This window comes from Pleurodeles waltl, chromosome 6 (assembly GCF_031143425.1).
Source record: "Pleurodeles waltl isolate 20211129_DDA chromosome 6, aPleWal1.hap1.20221129, whole genome shotgun sequence".
Lineage (NCBI taxonomy): Eukaryota > Metazoa > Chordata > Amphibia > Caudata > Salamandridae > Pleurodeles > Pleurodeles waltl.
The window spans coordinates 820050012-820072236 of record NC_090445.1 but is presented as its reverse complement, the minus strand read 5'-3'; the positions used below and the strand labels follow the sequence as shown (position 1 = coordinate 820072236).

General features: G+C 42.4%; 1 protein-coding gene across 1 annotated transcript in view; it reads left to right on the top strand.

Annotated features, from left to right (window-relative positions):
• Positions 1–22225, top strand: part of LOC138301709 (STE20-like serine/threonine-protein kinase) — a 221009-nt gene that overhangs the window by 46651 nt on the left and 152133 nt on the right. The window contains exon 8 of the mRNA XM_069242224.1: positions 12090–12220. Coding sequence (XP_069098325.1) covers positions 12090–12220 — 131 coding nt within the window. The remainder of the gene's footprint in view (positions 1–12089; positions 12221–22225) is intronic.

Genomic DNA, 22225 nt, shown 5'->3' with positions numbered 1-22225 from the left:
CAGAGTCTAGCATCACAGTGGTCACAAGCACAGGGTCAACTTCAAGATCTAGTGTTGATAGACCGCCAAACATACACCTCGCTTCAATGGTGAAATACTATAAATTTAAACCAAGGGCGGCCTTTCCAAGACCCAGTGACTCAATACGTGATCACAACAGATGCCTCCATGGTAGGGTGGAGAGCACACCTCAACCAACACAGCATCCAGGGACAATGGGACACTCAACAGAGACAACTTCATATCAATCACTTAGAACTACTAGCAGTATTTCTAGCGTTGAAAGCATTTCAACCACTAATAACCCACAAACACATTCTTGTCAAAACAGACAACATGACAACAATGTATTATCTGAACAAACAAGGAGGGACACACTTGACACAATTGTGTCTCTTAGCTCAAAAGATATGGCATTGGGCGATTCACAACCACATTCGCCTAATAGCGCAGTTCATACCAGGAATCCAAAACCAATTAGCGGACAATCTCTCTCGGGATCACCAACAGATCCACGAATGGGAAATTCATCCCCAGATACTACTAACTTACTTCCAAAGGTGGGGAACACTGCAAATAGACCTATTTGCCACAAAAGAAAACGCAAAATGCCAACACTTCACATCCAGGTACCCACAAGCTCAATCTCAAGGCAATGCATTATGGATGAGGTTGGTCAGGGATATTTGCATACGCTTTTCCCCCTCTCCCACTCCTTCCGTATCTAGTAAACAAATTGAGTCAAAACAAACTCAAACTAATATTGATAGCACCAACTTGGGCACGACAACCTTGGTACACAACACTACTAGACCTATCAGTAGTAGCTCATATCAAACTGCCAAACAGACCAGATCTATTAACTCAACACAAACAACAGATCAGACACCCGAATCCAGCATCGCTCAATCTAGCAATTTGGCTCCTGAAATCTTAGAATTCGGACATCTAGACCTTACACAAGAGTGCATGGGGGTCATAAAACAGGCTAAGAAACCAACCACAAGACATTGCTAAGCAAATAAGTGGAAAAGATTTGTTTATTACTGCCATAATAATCACATTCAACCATTACACGCATCTGCAAAAAACATTGTAAGCTATCTACTACACTTACAAAAGTCTAAGTTAGCTTTTTCATCCATCAAGATACATCTGACCGCAATTTCGGCGTATTTGCAAATTACGCATTCAACTTCATTATTCAGAATCCCAGTTATTAAAGCATTCATGGAGGGTCTGAAAAGGATTATTCCACCAAGAACACCACCAGTTCCTTCGTGGAACCTCAACATCGTATTAACACGACTCATGGGTCCACCATTTGAACCCATGCATTCATGTGAAATACAGTACTTAACATGGAAAGGAGCGTTTCTAATAGCTATCACATTTCTCAGAAGAGTAAGTGAGATACAAGCCTTTACTATACAAGAACCCTTTATACAAATACACAAACATAAAGTAGTTCTACGCACAAATCCTAAATTCTTACCTAAGGTCATATCACTGTTCCACTTAAATCAAACAGTGGAACTCCCAGTGTTCTTTCCAGAACCAGACTCTGTAGCTGAAAGAGCATTACATACATTAGACATCAAAAGGGCACTAATGTACTACATTGATAGAACCAAACAAATTCGCAAAACAAAAAAAAATGTTTGTTGCTTTCCAAAAACCTCATGCAGGGAATCCAATATCCAAACAAGGCATTGCCAGGTGGATAGTTAAATGTATTCAAACTTGTTATATAAAAGCAAAATGACAACTGCCTATTACACCAAAGGCACACTCCACTAGAAAGAAAGGTGCCATCATGGCTTTTCTAGGGAACATACCAATGACTGAAATATGTAAGGCAGCCACATGGTCTACGCCTCATACATTTACCAAGCGTTACTGCGTGGATGTGTTAACAACACAGCAAGCCACAGTAGGACAAGCAGTATTAAGAACATTATTTCAAACGACTTCAACGCTTACAGGCTAAACCACCGCTTTTGGGGAGATAACTGCTTACTAGTCTATGCACAGCATGTGTATCTGCAGCTACACATGCCATCGAACGGAAAATGTCACTTACCCGGTGTACATCTGTTCGTGGCATGAGGTGCTGCAGATTCACATGCGCCCTCCCACCTCCCCGGGAGCCTGTAGCTGTTCTAAGTTGCCAAGAAAATTAAACTTGTACATTTGTAAATTTGTTATATCACTTTAGTCACATTTTGTACATACATACTTACTCCATTGCATGGGCACTATTACTATATACACGACTCCTACCTCACCCTCTGCAGGGAAAACAATCTAAGATGGAGTCGACGCCCATGCGCAATGGAGCCGAAAGGGGAGGAGTCCCTCGATCTCGTGACTCGAAAAGGCTTCTTCGAAGAAAAACAACTTGTAACACTCCGAGCCCAACACTAGATGGCGGGATGTGCACAGCATGTGAATCTGCAGCGTCTCATGCCGCGAACAGATGTACACTGGTTAAGTGACATTTTCCATATAAATAAATATTATAATTTAATTTAATTCTTTATCATTTGAATTTTATTTATAGATTTTATTTAATTTTTCTCTAGTACAATAGGACTAGAGTAATAGATATGTAAATACATAGTAAGGGAATATATGTTTAAGGAATATAATGGGTATAATAATATGAGAAGAAAAGTAGTATTGTATAAACACTGACTGTCAAACTGTGTAATATTTGAAGTTAATTTATAAGTGTACTTTTCTAACATTTATTTCTTTCCTCACTTTTTGAATAGTGCACTGTCTATAATAGTACAACATTTGATCAGTGTGATATAAAAACGAGCAGGGATTCATAAGTATCTAGTATAACAACTTATCTAGGAGCTATGCAATGACCTATGAATATTTTAAGCATAGAATAACATACACATATATATGTGTAAAATGTATATATACGCACACACATATATACATGCCCACACACACACACACATATATGTATTTAACTGTGAGTACATATACATTTGTTAAACAGGTTTAAAGAGTATGTGTATAGTTTATTGTTATGACACAGTAGTGATACATATTTCCTAAAGACCTATACAACTCTAGAATATACACATAATCAGATTAAAATTATTTATCAACACAGGCATATGCATTCCATTGCTGTTTGAATATGGTGGTTATGATGGAAAGAGCCAACTCTTGAGTAGTCTTTTGAAGACAAGATAGTTATCCGTGGATCTTATATTTGGGGTTAATGAATTCCATAGTTTGGCTGCTTGAATGGAGAAGGATGTACCGCCTGTTGTCTTTTTCTTGTATGGTAGTATTCTAAGGCGGGGTCCCAGTCTTGAGTGGAGGTTTCTTTGTTGAATGTATTTGGTTATTTTGTTAATGATAAAAAGTGGTCCTGTTCCATGTATAGCTTTGTGGGTGAAACAAAGCAGCTTGAAGGTGGATCTTCTGGCAACTGGTTACCAGTGTAGTGCTCTCAAGGCAGGGGAGATGTGGTCTTGTGACTTTGCATGTAATAGTAGCCTGGCAGCGGATTTCTGAATATGTTGTAGTTGTTTCATAATAGATAGAGATGATCCATGGTAGAGGCCATTGGCATAATCCAGTTTGGATAGTACAAGAGAGATCGTAGCCTGCACCTTCTGTGGAAATCCGAGGTGGGGGAAGATGCGTTGCAGAGTCTTCAAGGTGAAGAAGTTTGTTTGTGTTTAATATGTCCACTTGGGCATTTATTGTTAACTTGGAGTCCATGGTAATTTCAAGGTTTCTAACTTCCTTGGATAGTTGGGGAGGTGGTCTGAGATCGTGAGGCCAGGCGCACAGTGCGTCATAATTTTTCCAGTCACTACATGTGAGTATTTCCATTTTGGAAGCATTTAGTTTGAGATGGCTCCAAGTCATAGACTGAAACGGCTCTGAGGCAACTGAAGATTTCAGAGTTTTCAATGTCTTTGGGGCATTCCAATTTGAGTAGTATTTGTGTGTCATCTGCATAGTTGTAGCATGTGAGTTGAAAATCGTTGATCAATTCTGGTAATGATATCATGCAGATGTTGAAAAGCACAGGTGGGATGATCGATCCTTGGGGGACCCCTGCTTTGTTAGATAGGGTTTGGAGGAGAAGGGGGGGAGAATAGATAATATTAGTTCTGTTTTGAAGGTAGGATGTGATGTAGTTGAGAGGTGTCCTTCTGTTTTAAATAGGACTCAAGTGTGTCTGCCATCACCCTAAGACATGTCTCTATCAATCTATCCTCCATCCCCACTCTGACTCATAATATTAATACTGTACTCATATTTCCCTATACTAATCCACCACTAATTCCTTTTGGTTTCCGGAGTAGCGTGCTACTCACCAAAAAGCGATTCGAGCCTCGTCGGGGGTAGTATTGCTTCAAAAAATACTATTACAATTACAATAACATTGAGGAGCTTAAACACATTGCACATACTTTTCTACCTTCAAAAAAAAAAAATTACATTTTTACTTTAAAATACGGTGCTTACGCTATTTACAGATCTTTAATTGTCTACAGTTTGGTAACTGCTAAACAATACCATCTTTTAACCAGCCATATTGTTACTGTTTCACTTGGCTTGCTTTTCACTTTGATGTGCAAACTATAAACTTTAATTACAACATTTGTTGCAAGTATGCTTTACGTCTGTGTTAGAGTCTCAGTGGAAGGTAGCTTTCCGGTTCTGATCACTCTGTTTAGCGAGTCCCTGAGGGAGGTCGCTTTCTGTCTCTTGATTACTCTTTAAAGATATACTAATTGTTCGATTTACAGATCCAAGCACTGCAAACTGCATTTGTTGTTTAACAGTCACCAGTCCCTTCATCCTGGTGCTTTCTACCATATAAATTATACTTCTTTTTATAAGGAACACCTTATATCTTCGCAGTTCTACAAACATTTAAAAGATAAAAAACAATCACTAAGGTGCTAAATGTTCTCAGCACTACTGCGGCTTTAGGTCCTATATTCGGTTATTTTGTTGCTTCCTCTCCCCATCGCTTCAACTGGCCTGGTAATTAAATCTTTTCATAAATCCCATTATACTATCTAGGAAAAAAAGTTTAACAGGGAAGCAAATAAACATACGGCATGATAGTGAAATATAGCAATTTAAAGATAACAAATATGGTTTAAAGCTTGGTGTTTGAGTTACAGCATGTTATGATCGTCACCAAATGTCATTCTGAACAAAAATAGGTGGTTATATAAAGCGCTATAAAACTTTCAGGTCTCATTTCCGCTACATACAACGTTTGTAGTTATTTTCAGTTGAGCACTTTTCTTCTGGCACAACTGCTTATTAAAGCATACATATGCTGTTACTTTGCTCAGATACGTAACTTACCCTCCACTATACGCACTTCAAGTAAACCTTGCTAAAATCAAAAGCACCCAACCACCCATTTCTCTCTTTAAAAATAATAACGTATTCGAACGATGTGAACGTATCTATTGAACTAATTTTCTTCTTTCTCTCAGAGCCTAAAACATTCATATGAACAATATTTTGATAGTGCACCACTTTTTTAAGTACATTACAAAAGTCCAGACATTGAATGACGTCATTTTATTAAACTTTTCTTGCAACATAATCATAAAAACATCAGCCAACGTGTTTCGGCCTCAACACAGGACTTCTTCAGGGCTTTTATGTTTATGACTTTTATGACAATCACCAAAGTAGTTGTTAGGATCACTCATGTCCATACGGTGTAGCTTTTTTAACTTTCTGTTGGCATGGGGTGTAACGCTACGGTCGCGTTCAGATGCAGTCATATTGAAATGTGTGGAGGAGTGGGCCTTATTTAGGCCACACCGTATGGATAAACTCTCTAAAAGTGGCTTTGCAGATAACCACCTTTTATCTGCCCTTTCTTCAGCAATGCTTTGCATCGCTTATCGTTTAAGACTTAAACCATAAATACAAATACACACAAAGGGACTAAACTGTGTTTTTTTTCTCCTATGTGATCACTTTCATTACCACAGCTTTAAAGTTTTTCACTTCCATTACTATATGCCTATGTGCACGCTTTCAAAGAGGATTGTACTTTTTGTATTTCAAATATAAATACGCTATACATTTAAAATGATGTTTTTAAAGCACATACTTAGTGTGTTACAAGGATAAAACCGCACATTTTTCAGCTTTATCAATATGTAATTGTTCATGAGCACGCTTCAGTAACCTACACTTAAATGTACATCAACCTACCTCTACTTCTACTTTCATCAACCTCTACTTACTCCTACCATTACATACTCAACTCTACCTACCTTTACTTGTACCTACACCAACTTGTAACTACCTGTAACAATATAAACAACTACCTCTACCTACACCCAACTCTGCCTCTACATATACCTATCTCTGCCTACCTCTCTCTACCTACACTTCTACCTACTCCTGTCTCTGCCTTCACCTACCTACACTTACCTTTAACTGCGCATATCTCTACCTACACCTCCCTTGACTTTTACTTACCTCTACTTCTGCCTACTTCTAATGTTAACTATCGTTAACTACAAATATTTCTTCCTAAACCCACTTCTATCTACATCTACCGCACATACAAATGCCTTTCCCTACCTCTACTGCTATTTATCTATACCTACCTCTGCTTACTTCTACCTTTACTTACACCTACCTCTATCTTTACCTACACATACCCCTACTTACACCTATACCAACCTCTACCTACACCCATCTCCACTTATACCTACCTTCATATTTATAATTTTGACTACCTTTCTCCACTATAACCTACCTTCACTTAAACCAACCCATACCTACATTTACCTCTACCTACCTCTAATACCACCTTTCTCTACTACAATCTACCTCTACCTACAATTACCTTTATCTATACATACCTCTGTCTACACCTATCCTACTTCTACCTATCTCATCTCAATGTACCTCTTTCACTAACTACCTCTACCTACATCGACCTCTACCCACAACTTCTTCTAGCTACCTGTACCTATAATTACAACTACCTATACCTACACTTATCCACCTCTGTGTACACCTACCTCTACCTCCCAATACCTACACCTATCTCTACCTACTTCTAATGCGAACTATCTTTACCTACACCTACTTCTTCATATACCTACTTCTACCATTACATACAAATGCCCTTACCTACCTCTACTGCTATTTAGCTCTACCTGTACCTACCTCTACTTCCACTTATCCTCTACCTACTGTTACCTTTACCTAAACCTACTTCTAAATACACATACCTCTATTTACACCTACACTAATTTCTACCTACATCAGTCTCTACCTATACCTACACATACATTTCGCTATACCTACCTTACCCTCTACAAACGTGATTACTATCTTACTCTACTATAACCTGCATACACCAAACTGTACCAAAATATACCTTTACCTACACCTATGTCTAATACTACCTTTCTTTACTACCACCTACCTCTACTTACACCTACCTTTATCTATACATACCGCTTCCTACGCCTATTCTACTTCGACCTATTTTTCTCTACGTATCTCTAATACCTACCTCTACCTACACCCACCTCTACCTTAAAATAACTATTTAAACATGACTTTATCTACACCTACTTTTAACACTACCTTCCTATACCTACGCCTAAGTATATATACCTGTACCTACACAAACAACTACCTCTACCTACACCTAGCTCTAGCTCTACCTATACCTCCTCTTTTTACACCTATCTCTACCAACACGTTCACCTATACCTTCCTTTACCTATACATACCTCTACCTACACCTATCTCTACCTCTTACTACTTTAACTAAGGCCTACCTTTACCTATACCTACCTCTTCCCATAACTAGCTTTACCTCTACCTACGTCTCACTACACATATACCTGCCTTTACCTCTAGTGATATTTACCTCTAATTATACCTATCTACACCTACCTCTACTTACTTATACTTTTACCTACACCTACCTCTATAACAACCTACACATACCCTTATTTAAACATAATCCTACCCATACCTACACTTATCTCTACTTATGCTGACACATACCTTTACCACCACCTAATTTGACATCTACCTAGTTTTATTAGTATCTTTCTTACCACAACCTACCTCAACTTACATCCACTTCTACCTATACCTACCTTTACCTACCTACATCTACCTATACCTCAACATACACCTATCTGTACCCCTACGTTCACCTAATTCTAACTACATACCTTTACGTCTATTACTACCTTTCACTACCACTACCTCCGTCCGCCTAAACCTACATCTACCTCCAGCTGCACATACTTTTACCTTTACATCCCTTTACCTCTACCTATCTCTAATAAAACCTGTCTATTACTTCCTACCTTTACCTACACCTACCGTTACTTATACATACCTCTGCCTACACCTACTTTACTTATACCTATCTCTATTTCTACTTACCTATATCGCTAACTGTCTGTGCCTACATCTATCTCTATCTACTCCAATCTCTACCTACACATACCTCTACCTACACCTACTTTCATTTATATATACCTTTATCTACACCTACTTTTCACACTTCCTGTTCTAGCTCTACTTACCTTTACCGCTTACTACCTCTACTTAAACATATCTCTTTACCTACACCTGTCACCTATACCTACCTACCTATGTCCACACATACCTATGTACATCTATCTCTACCTCTAAGTAAACCTACATCTACACCTAACTCTACTTCTACCTAACTTTACTTACACCTACCTTTATTAACACATACAACTCTACCTACATAGACATCTCCCTCTACCTACAACCACCTGTACCTACCTTCACCCTTACCTACCTCAACCTACACCTACCGTTACCTACATGCATCTCTACCTATATCTACCTGATTTATACATACCTTTATCTACACCTAGTTTCTACTCTTTATCTGTATCTACCGTTACCTCTACCAAACCTCTATCTATACCTACCTCTACCTGCAACTATTTCATCTATACCTAACTCTATCTACACATAATTCTACCTACCTCTACCTCTACTTCTATCTACACCTTACTCTTTCCAAACTTCTACCTACCTTTTCCTAACTTTGCTTACACCTACCTTAACTTACACCTACCTCTACCTACATATACACCTACCTCTACACTCACCTGTACCTACCTCTACACTCACCTACACTACACTACCTGTACATACACTCTACCTCTACCGTTCTCTCTTTACCTACCTCTGTTACCTACTTTATCTGCCCCTGCCTCTATGTACACCTACCTCTGTTTATCTACATCTACTTTAAGTACACCTTCTTTGCATACTTCTTTAAAACACATACATTTAAAATAAATTACAAGCGCTACCCTTTAAAACCAAAATAAATATTAACTAAAGTGCTACAGTTCTTCACCCTTACTACAGCTTCAAGTCTTTTGTTAATGCTATTTTTTTATTTTCCCCTCTACATCGTTGGACCTGGCCGGTAACTACATTTATTATTCCACTTAATAAAGCAAAGCAGCACAACAGTAAAAAAAAAAAAAAAGAAAAAGAAAGCTATAGAGCCTAAAACAGCACCTTATCTGTGGAACATATACTTCACGTCTTCCTGTTGAATTTACAGAATAGGCTTATGGGTACAAACAATGTTATATATATATAACCGAAATAATTGCTTAAGTAAAGCGTTCCAAAACCTTCAGGCTTAATTTAATCTACATATAAATTTGGTTTTTAATTTTAATTGGGTACTTCTGTTTTTGTACTATTACATACATATGCAGTTAGTTAGTAACTGTAAATACTTTTTTAAAGTCTATCGGTAATGCCTTACCATGGTTGCATATTATGCTTTACTTAGCAGCATATTAAACACACAATGTTTACTTTTCATTCTCAAACCTAAACTAATTATATGCTGCGAAGCACATCAGGTGCTAATAAACTTTTTAGGTCGAGTCTACAAGCGCTCTGACCTGTTGCAATCTACCTGTGGCTTTTAACCACGCCCACTTCACGCTCAGCACTATCACTCATTCGTGGGCTTGCCTTTCAAAAATTCTTTGTTATTATTGGTAAATGCTTACGCTTGTCCCTCCTTGGGCGGTTTGGTTACCGCCTTGGACATCGACCCTGTTAAATGGATAATTGCACGTTTGCCAATACGTTTGACTGTGGGCAAACTTCTTTTTCCTTTTGTCTCTCTTTTTCGCACTCGTGCACATGGCGGGTGTGGCGCTTTGAATCAGCTCACTTATGTCAACTGTTACTTTTCGTTTTCAATTTAAGTGGCAAGAAAAGTCCATTTAGGAATTTACAACTTTAACACCTGTAACATGCACAAAGCGAGGCCCATTGCATTGCAAATGCTTGTTTGTACATTGTCAAACAAGTATGTTCTCATGGCCATTCTCTGGGTAGATATGGTGCTTTGACTGTTCAGCTCTTGCTGTTGGTTGTGCATGTGGGTTCGAACTGTGCTATTGCTCCAGAATGTTTTCTTTGGATGAGTTGTTTCATTTTGTTTTTAATGGTTATCTCGGATGGAGTGGCCTAAATACAGAAATAAAAAACCTTTGACTATGGACAAAGTAACATAGGATTTCTTGGCTGTAACATTCTTATAGGAAGTGAACAGATACGAAGCAAGTAGGATATATAGGTAATGACATAATGATGATGACTGACTTCTATAGAGTGTAGAAAAATACCTTGAGTGAACAAGCCTCTAAAAATGTGCTTACTCTGTGTAGTGGCAGTTGGAGTACACTGTAAGTATCTGGGGACAAACAACGCATGTAGAGCTCATTGCTGTACATTTTCTTAAACCTCTGCTCAGGTTTCTGTTCTTGACATTTGACTTCAAGTTCTTAAGTAGCTGGCAGCGTGAAAGTCCGAACAAGTTCTGTTGGTTATGAGAGTGTTCTGTTTTCCAGATCTCTGCTCGTCATTTAGGGTACCCCCATTTTTTATCTGTTATCTTTTTCGATTTTCATATCGTTTTGCTTTAAATCCTCTTCAGGCAACCCAAAAGTAACCAGGTTTTTTTTTTTTAATAGTTCTGACCTTGACGGGGCATGTCCTGAGTACGCCATTAATTGTAAAACCATAATATAAAATGTCCATTGGGATGTCGTGCAGGTTCCAAAGTGGCATTGCTTATTCACAGGATTTTACCATAGATTACTTTCTTGTAGACTTGACAAGAACCAACAGCAACAACTAATTGCTTTACGCGTTCAGTCTTAGATCAGTGGCACACAGAAAAGACACAAGAGCCTGCATGAAAAATGTAATAAAATATTTCTGAAATTATATGGTGTTTGGTCACCTCTGAAAAGAGTGAGCGAAATTGGTAGATTTAACCATACAACGAGGATGGGCTGGCCAGATTTTGGTTTGGAGTTTGGGGTACTGTATGATATGGGGTGAAATACCCCAGGTATTCAATGGCTCTGGATATTGCTGAAATGATTGAGCATATTAGTACAGTTGTGACTAATAACTAAAACATTTCAAATCTTCTTCTTTTGATTCCTCCTCTGATATTGAATTCCTTTGGTGACTGAAAAGCTTTCGTCAGCATTCTATATACGGAGCAGTGAACTTTCTGCCTTCCGGTCAGTATTGATGGACAGTGCCTCAGCCTTGCAGGACTCTTTTGCTCGGTTTTCAGACAAGGCACAGTGTAGCCTGCATAGAAAAGCACATAGTGAACGAATGTCTAATTAATTTAAATGATTGATATAGACGTGTAAATTATGAATGACACCTTAAGGGGTATTGTGATACTACCTCCAGAGGAACTTAAAGATGTGGGGGCATTAAGTTTGGTGAAATGAGCTTTGCAATTTCCATTAAGAGCTCACAGCGCTTGTCATTGTTATTGAAAATCCTACGAAAAGCAGTACGTTTAATATTGCCCCTTTCCTCATTCTATAAAATAACACCATAACACACTGTTATAGTAGGTGTTTTCTGTTAACGTTTAGCAAGGGGTTGCCATTATTTTGTTCCTTATATTTTTATGGCAAAATAAATTGATTTCTGTTTTGAGAAATAAATGACATCAATGTTTATTTTAGGAAACAAGAAGGCAGAAGAAAACCTTAAAAAAAACTCGTAGATTTATAGTTGATGGGGTGGAAGTAAGTGTCACAACTTCAAAGATAGTGACAGATAATGATTCAAGAAGTGAAGAAATGCGAGATCTTAGGTAAGTACCACACGTAAAAGTAATGAGAGAAATTAATATATTTTGTTCTTTACCAGAGATCCAAAAGTATTGTGATTTTGTCAAATATGTTTGCATTATTGTTTTCCTTTCAAACACAATGAAACTGTGTACTAGCTTTTCTAAATTGTTGTTGCTCTAAATTGTTAATTTTAGCTTTTGTAACTAGTACTTGTCTTACGACGAAAGCATTTTTTAATCTATGCTATGTGCATTTTGTTCTTGTCTGTAAAGAGCATGGTGATTTTAATTTCAAGTCATTCACCACAGTATGATGCTTCCACCCACGTATTCTGCTTGTCTGGAGTATTGCTTTCTATTACAAGTTACTCACACAGCAGCAGCATCATTATTAGTTACAGCTCATCCATATGAGCCTACTGTATTGAATTCTCAATTCCCTTTTTTAATTTGGGGAATTAGCTAATATGGTGTCTTTAGTTTCCCTTCATGTTACTAACATGTTCCTGCAACTTACTTACCCATTCTAGGTATTTTTGAAAGATCTGTTTATTGAGCCAATCCAAAAACCATCACGTAATTGAGCCAAAGAAAAACTCTGTTATTAAGTTACATTTTGAAAAAAGCCTCCATAAAACAACAGCACTGAAACAAAAAGACTTGCATCCGCCTAAGGAATAGTCAATAATAAAGGGGAGAAGAATAGAAGAGCTGGAACACAGAAAATATCACAGTTGTATACCCTTTAAATATTATTTCTTTGAAATCCCAAGACTGTTATAGCACTTAACATCAAGCGCCTCTTAAAGTGAAATAAAGAAATTATAGCGAAGCTCGAACGTACTTAAACCTCAAACCCCTGGAGCCCACCCTCGCCTTATTGCTGTCCTGGAGGTCCAGAGCAATCTGGGACTGGGTAAAACCCAGAACACCTGTAGTCTGGCAGAGAACCAAAAGGAGGCTTCAGATTAGTTTGTCAGCAGTCTGGACTTATTGGTTTTGCTCAAATCTGGGAAAACCAGCAATTTGCAAGCTCAAAATGTTCTCAGTTTGATGCACCAGCTCTGGGCTGTGTTATCCGGACACCCCAAGTAGTGCCACTCCAGTTTCTGGACTGAGTTGTAACATATTTTTTAAACTCCTGATTAACTTGTGTTTTCTCTTCTGTCGATTTGACATGCTACTCCACTGCTAGAAATGCCTGGTCTAAGCACAGACTCTGCTTCTTTCTGCAGTTAACCTTCCCTTTCTGTTTCTCTCATGTCCTGAAGGAGGTAAAAAGGTACAGATTCTTCCTGAGTAAGGCCGGCCAGGAATCCCAGGCCAAGATTGTCTGTGGTTTTCTAGTTGTTACCATGATATTCAGAACACTGCAGAGCATGATCTTCTGAGATGGCAAGGGGGAAATCTGAGTTCTTCCTATCCCCCCGTATGTTTCTCAGTCTTGGATGGCATGATGGAGTCCCAGAATCACATTGCAAATATCAAAGGCTAGGTGCTCCCTGCTAGTAGTCGGGGGCACCACAGACTTCTCCATAACTAACAGTTTTGCTACTGCTGCGGAACTGGGCTGGCAGATGGATTCATCCCTCCACACTCAATACTGCTTTAGCAAAACTGAATTGCAAAAAACATCACTGCTTCCTATCACCATACTAAGCAAACCCGATATGGAGTTACTGTAGGGGCGCTAGTTTCATCACAAAGCTCTCCATGTGACAGCAGCTGACGAGCTCCTGCCATCCCCTTCAACTCTTTGTCTCGTGGTTCTCACCTTCTGGAGGCTCCCTTTCAGCTAGAGTCTTCGTACTCCACCCAATTCCCATCTTTGGAAGAGGAGGGGGTAGTGGCCACTACTGTTCCTCCAATTTAGCACCTTTTCGACCAAGGAAGAAGCTCCTTTCAGTTATTCAGTCCTCTGAGTCACTGCAGTGGTCCCCCCCCCCCCCCCCCCCCCCCCCTTCAAGGCTTTAGCAATCAGAGCCTCAATAAGCCCTATGATGAAGCACCGAGTCCCAGCAAGGGAGCCACAACAGAGCACCACAACAAGACTTCAGAATTACTGCCTGGCTGTCTGCGCCCCTTCTCACCTTGGTTTCCACGGCAATTTAAATTCTGAAACAGACCAGCGATGGTTCTCCTTTCAAGTTTTAAGAGTACCTACCACTCAACTCTACTGAAAAATACAGTTTTGACTTACCATAATTATTAGTACAATCTTAATAATTTTGGTAGTCTAATGCCAGATAAAAATGAGTGCTCTTGTTTATACCAAGATGTTTTGTGAATATTTCTCACCTTATCAGGGCAAAACATTTAATTCATATCCACTTTCAGCCTACTCTCCATTTACAACATCTTAGTTAGAATATACTAAGCTAGATGTGACATGTCGATCATTTTAATTTAAAGAATAGTTCTGTTCTACATGGCTGCTACTTTATTAGCAGTACCTGGGGCATGGGTATCCCTTCTTTCAGCTTTAAGAAGTTTTTGAATATTATTTTTATGGCGTGTCCAAACTGACTATTGAAACAAAGTAAGTGTGTGGAAGGTTCCGCCAACTCTCAACAGTATCTATTTTGACTATTGAACCTCCCAGTTTGGTGGGTTGTTTGGGTTGGGTTTCCTCTCTGCAGTCAAATAATGGTGCCATTGCACGTCCCCTCTAGCATTCCAATTGTGTCTGCTCCACCCAAATTCACAGGGCTCTTTGTACCTTTCTCCCCATTGATTCTCTAAAGACAAGGGAGGGGCAGATCTCGTTCAGTTTCTTGTATCTACACTTCAGAAAATGAACAATTCCTCTGTTAGATACTTACTCGAAAGGCAAGCAGCTGTAACCAATTCTACTTCCTTGTTACTTCCAAGCCGGTTCCACACAAGGCTGGATGACTTTGCAGTGCTAATCACTGCATGTAGCCTCTGAACTGGAGAATGGAATATTTCTTTCTGATCTGTTTCTGTTAAGTTTGTTACTGAGACTAATTTCAACCTGTAGCTGAAATAATATACAATCGCCACACTCTGTTAGCATGGCCAAGAAATCCCCACACACAACAGAACTGCTGAAGCACTATTTAATTCCTGAAGGACACTTATTCATCGGGGCACCCATAGACTGTGCCTTTTCATTGAATCTAAAACATATTATCTATTGGCAGGTCTGCTCTAGAAGACAGATCCTGGTGTGTCTGTTTGCAGACTCCTCTAGATTTCCTTTTCGTTTTGGCATGGGGAGTCCATATGTGTGTTAATTATCCTAGTGTGGAAGGGTTCAAAAATAGTAAACCCTTCATGAAATATTAGTAAATTAACTGTCAACCTAGTTCTCATGTTAATTAAGGTTTTGCTGATGGGGGTATGGCCAGAAAGCGGCAGCACTAACAGTGTGCTTCGGCCCGTCAGCAGAAATCCTACAACATCCTGATTCCCCACCCCGGATCAGCTAGTGGTAAAGCTGTCTGGGACTGGTGCTGTGGCGGTTCAGGAGGCAAAGGGCCGAGGACAAGGGGCCGCTGGGAGGGCCCTGGGCCTAGCCAAGGAACGCAGCCGAAGGTGGGGCCACGCAGCAGGGAGTGCGGCAGACCCTGAGGGTTTTTGCGGATGACCCGGGGAAGGCATGAAGGGGAGGTGCGGCCTGTACGCAGCGGGTGCAGCAGAAGGTGAGGCCTAGAGGAGCAGTGTGGCTGGAAGTGGGGTCGTGCGGTGCAATGGGGAGTGTGCCAGCCTCTGAGGCCTTTGGCCCCCCTCAGGCTGGTGCGAGAGCTGGGGGCAGCCCTACCTGGGCAGAGAAGTGACAACTGAAAGGGGGCCTGCCCCCTCCCCCATTGGCCGTAAAGATGTGTGGGCCGGCTGTCAAGAACTGGCAGCCTGACCTTGGAATGGAAGCTATTACGGGGAGGAACAGCCCGCACGTAGCTGGCCCAGCGGATGGTGAGGCCTACTCTGGGGACCAGTGGGGAGAGGCAGTGTTTTGTTGGTGGGGACGTGATAGGGGAGGACGCCCCACCCGCCTTCCTAGAATATTTTAGGGCTGAAGACCATGAATGAGCCACGGTGCTGCGAGGCTCCACCAGGAGTAAGATTTGGCACCCAAACCGAGTGCCTTGAAGTAGATGGTGTCCCGGAGTGGAGTAGACGACGGCAATGAAGTAGGTTTCACTGGGGTTACAGTTGCAGAAGGGGGTTGCACTGAACTGGAGAACCCCCGTGCCACCTCGCCCAGTGGCGGTCGCTACCCGAAGGCAAAAACATCAATCCAAATGTGGTGGCCTCTGAGATTGGCTAGCACAGAGTAGTCTGTGTTCTGTTGCCCATGCGACTCCTATTGTGGTGCAGATGAGTCCCGGGAGATCTGAGACTTGATCGGAGGGCACAAACGATGGCCACAGGGCGGTGCTGGGAACTTGGGATCCCCCTTACTGAACATTGAGAACCCTCTTTAGTTCCTGCGGCTCACCTGCCATAGAACCTGGTCAACAGCACCAGCAGGGCGGACAGACTTGAAATAGTGCCAGGTGTCGAACAGTCTGGACCATCATTTAGGGTGGGCCTCTCTTCACCAGATTTATAAAACATTACAGTATGGGTAAGGACAGAGCGGCCAGGAGTACACAGCAGACACAAAATGGATCAATATACTGTGCAGGCCGCAGGTGGTGGTCAACATGATTGAGGTGGGTGGGGGAGCTGCGCATCCCATTGCGGAGCCCTCTGGGTCACAAATATTAGCAGCCATAGAGTCAACGGGGCAATCGGTGCAAATGAAAATCAATGTCATTGCACTAGCTGTGAATCTTCTCCCGGCTGACCTACGTAGGGTGGCCGAAAGATTAACCGAGACAGAAAATCAGGTGAAGGAACTGTGCAATGAGATGCCGAAACATGGAGCCATGGTGACAACTCTTGAAGCCCGGTCAAAGGCACTGGAGGCCCGCATCGAGGACACAGTGGGTAGATCCAGTAGAAACAATCTCAGGTTCGTGGAATTCCCTGAGAGGTCAGAGGGGAACAGGCAGGAGAGAAATTTCTGGAAGAATGGATAGCGTCAGCCCTCCAGACAGTGAATCTCTCTAAATTTTTTGCAATTGAATAGGACCATTGGTCTTTGGCCCCGCCGCTTCCACCAGGGTCACCCCCGTGCACTATCATCCTGGACTAGACCAGAGCAGTGCAGCTGCAGAGAAAGTCCTACAGTGGGATGAAGCAAAAACTAAAAGCCATGGGACTGAAATATATGCTTATGTACCCTGCTAAACTGAAGGTACTTTACAATGGCCGCATGCACTTCTTTGCAACACCAGAGGATGCCTGGGACTGGTTGGAAGTCCGTGAAGATGACTGCATCCCAGAACGGAGCACTGGCCTCGCGTGCCTCGGGCTGGCATTTCAATCCCACAGAGATCTTGACTCAGCAGCAGGAGATGTAGAAAATCCCTCCCCTCTGCAGAGAGGATTGTTGTTTATCCGGATGGCTCCTTGGAACATGAGTCACAGAGGCTGGAGAGGGAAGAGGTGAGGGCCCTGGTTGAGTCCGTCACTTGCGCTGGGCCCCTTGAAGATACAGCCGACAGGCAAGTAGGTTCCCTGCAGTCACAGGTGGAGGCGGAGCAGGGGCGTGGCAACAACACCAATAGCAGCGAAATTACTACACGAAGGACAACCACGGAGGGGTTTGTGCCTGGACGGGAAGATGCAATGAATGATACAGCAGATTACTACTGATTACAATAATGCCCCCCCCCCGGCCACATACTGATGCAGGGGACATTTATGATGGTTACCAGCTTGGTTCCCTTATTGTTGGCACTGGGGAATAGAGGCATGATAGCAGGCATGGGCCGGTGTGTATGGGGATACAGGGGCGTCATTAGATAGGGGGCCAGAGGAAAACAGAAGGGGGATCTTGCTCAACCTCTCTGTACATTTTCATTTTTTTCCTACACTTAACATTCATAATCTATTCTTTTCTTTTCTATTCTTTACACCTAGCGTTATTCAGTCTTCATCTTCCCTGTATCCTTCGCTTTTCTCTAGGGTGTGGGATACGCAGTGGGAACCCTAAACATACACTGGGTCCGAAGGGACAGGACACACAGGTGGTGGAGCACCTCTTTCCCTTGTAGTTACACAACGTAGGGAGTTTCCTCCTTGTGAACCCCACTGTTCCTAGCTAGACTAGAGAAATTTTAGTTTTGCTGTTTATTAGGGTTGGGCAAACACCAGTTATGTTTCAGAATGTTTGCCCGAGGGAGGGGGGTTTGTTATGCTGCTGTTTTGGAATAACTATGTGCACAGGAGGAACAACATTATGTCAAGTGGACAGAGGGGAGGTATGGGCACAGAAGTTTCATGCATGGAGGAACACAAGGTATTGGTTGAGTTATGGCTAATACAGTTTGAATGCTTACTTGGAATTTGAGAGGCCTGAATACGTTTATAAAAAGATATCGAACTCGCACATACCTTAAGAGAACACATGCCAATATAGTGTTTGTTCAAGAAACACACCTGCTAGAGACCGATGCCCAAAAACTCAAAAAAAAGATGGCGGGGACAATTCTACTCTTCTACCTATTCCTTATATGCCTGAGAAGTGCCTATAGGGGAGGCTCCGGGTACCCTGTTCCAGCTGAGGGGACACGTGCTCAATATCGCTGGGAGATATGTGCTGCTGCATGGTTTGCTGATTGGTGTGGAAGTATGCCTGATAAGTGTGTATGCTCTCAATACAGACAACAGGATTTTTTTTTCCAGAACTTGCAACTGAATTAATACCATACATGGAGTTACCTACGATATGGGTGGGAGATTTCAACTGCATCTTAGATGGTCAGCGTGACAGACACCCACCGCGAAAGGGCATGAAGCCCCATATGACAGCAGGGCTTGCACGAAACTACGTCCAAATTACAACTAATAGATATGTGGATGGAACTACACCCCAGGCTTCAGGAACACTCATGCTGCTCTCCCACTCATGGAGCACGTAGCCGCCTAGATTGTTTCCTATTTACTAATGAGGGAATCATAAACGTTCTGAGTGCGAACGACCAGGTGTGTTTTCTATCTGATCACCCCCTTAGTGGACCAAGTTTGCCATATTGGAGGCTATACCCGGGGGTGCTAGACTACATTGAATATAATTTAGACTTGAGGGAGGCTCTTGGTGGGTACTTTGCCACAAATTGGAACACGGCAGGCTTGAGGGGTGCAGATAGGGGGGCATTTAAGGTGGTGGAAAGGGGAGTCACCCTTACTAGAACATATAGTATCCGAAAGAAACTTGTAAAGGAGTGGTGGAGGGTCGCCTCGCAGCAATGCATGGTGAGCTTGGGGGTACTGAAAGTGGGAACAAAGCACTTGCAGACCTCTATAGAAAGGTGGCAGAAATTTGGGATAGATTAGATTGCTACGTTTGGAAAGACTACTGACCGAAACTGCATAGAGAAGGAGATAGATCGGGTTGTCTATTAGCTTAGCTAGTTAAAAGGGAAAGTCCGCCACCCCTTATACTCGCCCTAAACAGCCCTAATGGAACCCAGGTACTAGGACAAAGGGCCATAACGCAACTGTTGTGCGGTCATCTGGCTCAGGTGTATACCGCCCTGGGCGGTGTCGACACAGCTGATATTTCGAGCTTCTTAGCTCTGCAGCAGCTCCAGTGGCTAACAGAGGAACAGGCGAAAGAGCGGATCCCACAATGGAAGATCTGGGGGAGGCCCTCAAGGATATGTCTCACGGCAAGAATCTGGGCTGGACGGTCTCCCTGTAGAATACTATCAACGGTATGACGCCCGTATACTCCCGGAACTGCTTGAGACTATATTGGAGGCAAAGAAGCAGACACACTCCCTCCACACATGAGGGAAACTATTATAATCATGCTCCTGAAGCCGGAAAAGGACCACACTGGTTCTGGGTCGTATAGGCCATTATCAATGATTAATGTGGACATAAAGTTATTGGCCAAGGTGTTGGCCCTCTGATTGAACAAGGACATTATGAGATTGTTCCCTGCCGATCAATGCGGTTTTATCCCAGAGCAGGGGGACGCATGAATCTGAGACGTCTGTTGCATGTTATGCATGCCACGGGGCCCTCAGCCCTATAGGTTGCCTTTGTGGTCTTAGATATTGAAAAGACTTTTGACACCCTCTCCTGGTTCTATTTGTAGGAGGTACTCAGGCAGATGGGACTCGACAAGGGTTTTGTAGACTGGGTGCGGCTGTTGTATCACAGGCTGATGGTGCAGGTGGGAGTGGAGGTTTCGGAGATCAACAGCAGCACGCAACAGGTCTGCCCTCTCTCCCCCCACTCCTATTTTCCCTGGCCATGGAACAATTGGCGATATAACTTAGGGAACAGATGAGAGAGTGGGGGATGAGGGTGGGGGACCAGATCCACATTGTGTCTATTATGTATGTGGATGATATATTCGTATTTGTACGGGACCCAGAGCGGTTGGTCCCAAGACTGCTGCGGGTGATGGAGGATTTTGGGAGGGTGTCAGCGCTGATGGTTAACCGCAGCAAAACAATACTGTTCCCGCCGGCTGCACTGGCTAGGACTAATGCTGATGGTCTGCTGTACTTGGGCCCCCTGTGGGAGTTACAAAGCTTTCGCTATCTCGGGCTGCAGATGAACCACTAATGCAATTCTACCTTAATATGGGTAGAGTGCTGGCAAAGTTTACATGAATCATTCCAGTTCTGGAGGCGGCTGCCATTGTCTGTTATGGGCAGAGTGGCACTTAATAACATGATCTTACTACTGCGCCGTCTTTATCTTATGCAAAATTCGTTTTGCACTCTGCCTGCATCGTTGTTTAAGCAACTAGATAAAATATTGATGAAATTGGTCTGGGCGGGCAAATGGAACAGGGGGACCTCGGACTCCCTGACCTTCAGTTGTATTACTTCGCGGGGAGACTGCAATACGCCGCACTAGGGTGCCAGGACACTCCCAATTGAGAAAAAGATTTGCTATCTGGGTCCATAGGAATACAACAGCTGCCTCAACTCTGGTGAGTGGGAGAGGCTGTCCCGAGCAGGTTCTGCTGATAGTTAAACTGGTGACACAAGTTTGCGAGAGGGTAGTCTGCATTGTTCTTCCGCATGTCCCCTATGCTAGACACCTTACCCTTGGCTGTTTACTACCCTTTCACCACATCCGGGAGGCCATGGACTTTACTTCACGGATGATTGGTGGCTGCCTTAATGCAAGCGACTTGTACCTTAACAGTGCCTTTATGTCGCCAGCAGAGGTTGAACTCAAGTATGTTATAAACAGCAACTTATCTAGCAATTTATACAGTATTTGAGTATGTCCCGCACTGTGCGAGAGATATGGACCTCATATCCGGATAAGCTGGGACAATCCTCAGTACTGCAATTGCTTCTAGACCTCAGTTCGTCCAGGGGAATCATATCCTGTCTCAATATGGCCCTGAAGAGCGATGGACAAACTAGCCTCACTCATAACCGTGCAGCCTGGGATGATATACTAGGAACCCCCCCTAACAGATGGAGAATGGCAGAACCTGGTCGCAGGTTCAGGAAGTGGCCAGTAACGCCCGTTTTAAACTAGTGCAATTCTACTTCATACCCAGGACTTACTTTACACCACAGCGCTTGCACAAAGCATACACATCGCACCTGGCCTGCTGTGCCAGATGCAACAAAACTACGGCTGGGTTTGGACATGTGGAATGGGAGTGTGCACCCGTCAGACAATTTTGGGAAGAAGTAAGCCTGGAACTAGATAGGGTAATGGCATGCAGGATGGACTTCTCAGCTCCACATTGCACCCTGAGTCTACTACCTTTACCCAAGAATGGGGAAAAAATGAAATACAGGTTTGCGCAGCTGGGACTGGCACTCTCAGGGTAAAATATAGCTATACACCGGGCCAGCTGTGAGAGACCAGTGTTGGAGATATGGAGGGTGGATTGCTTGCAGTGGGCTGCGGCTGAGGAAAGTAGACTGTGGCAGGTGTGCAATGATGATGAAGCTGAGAGAGATC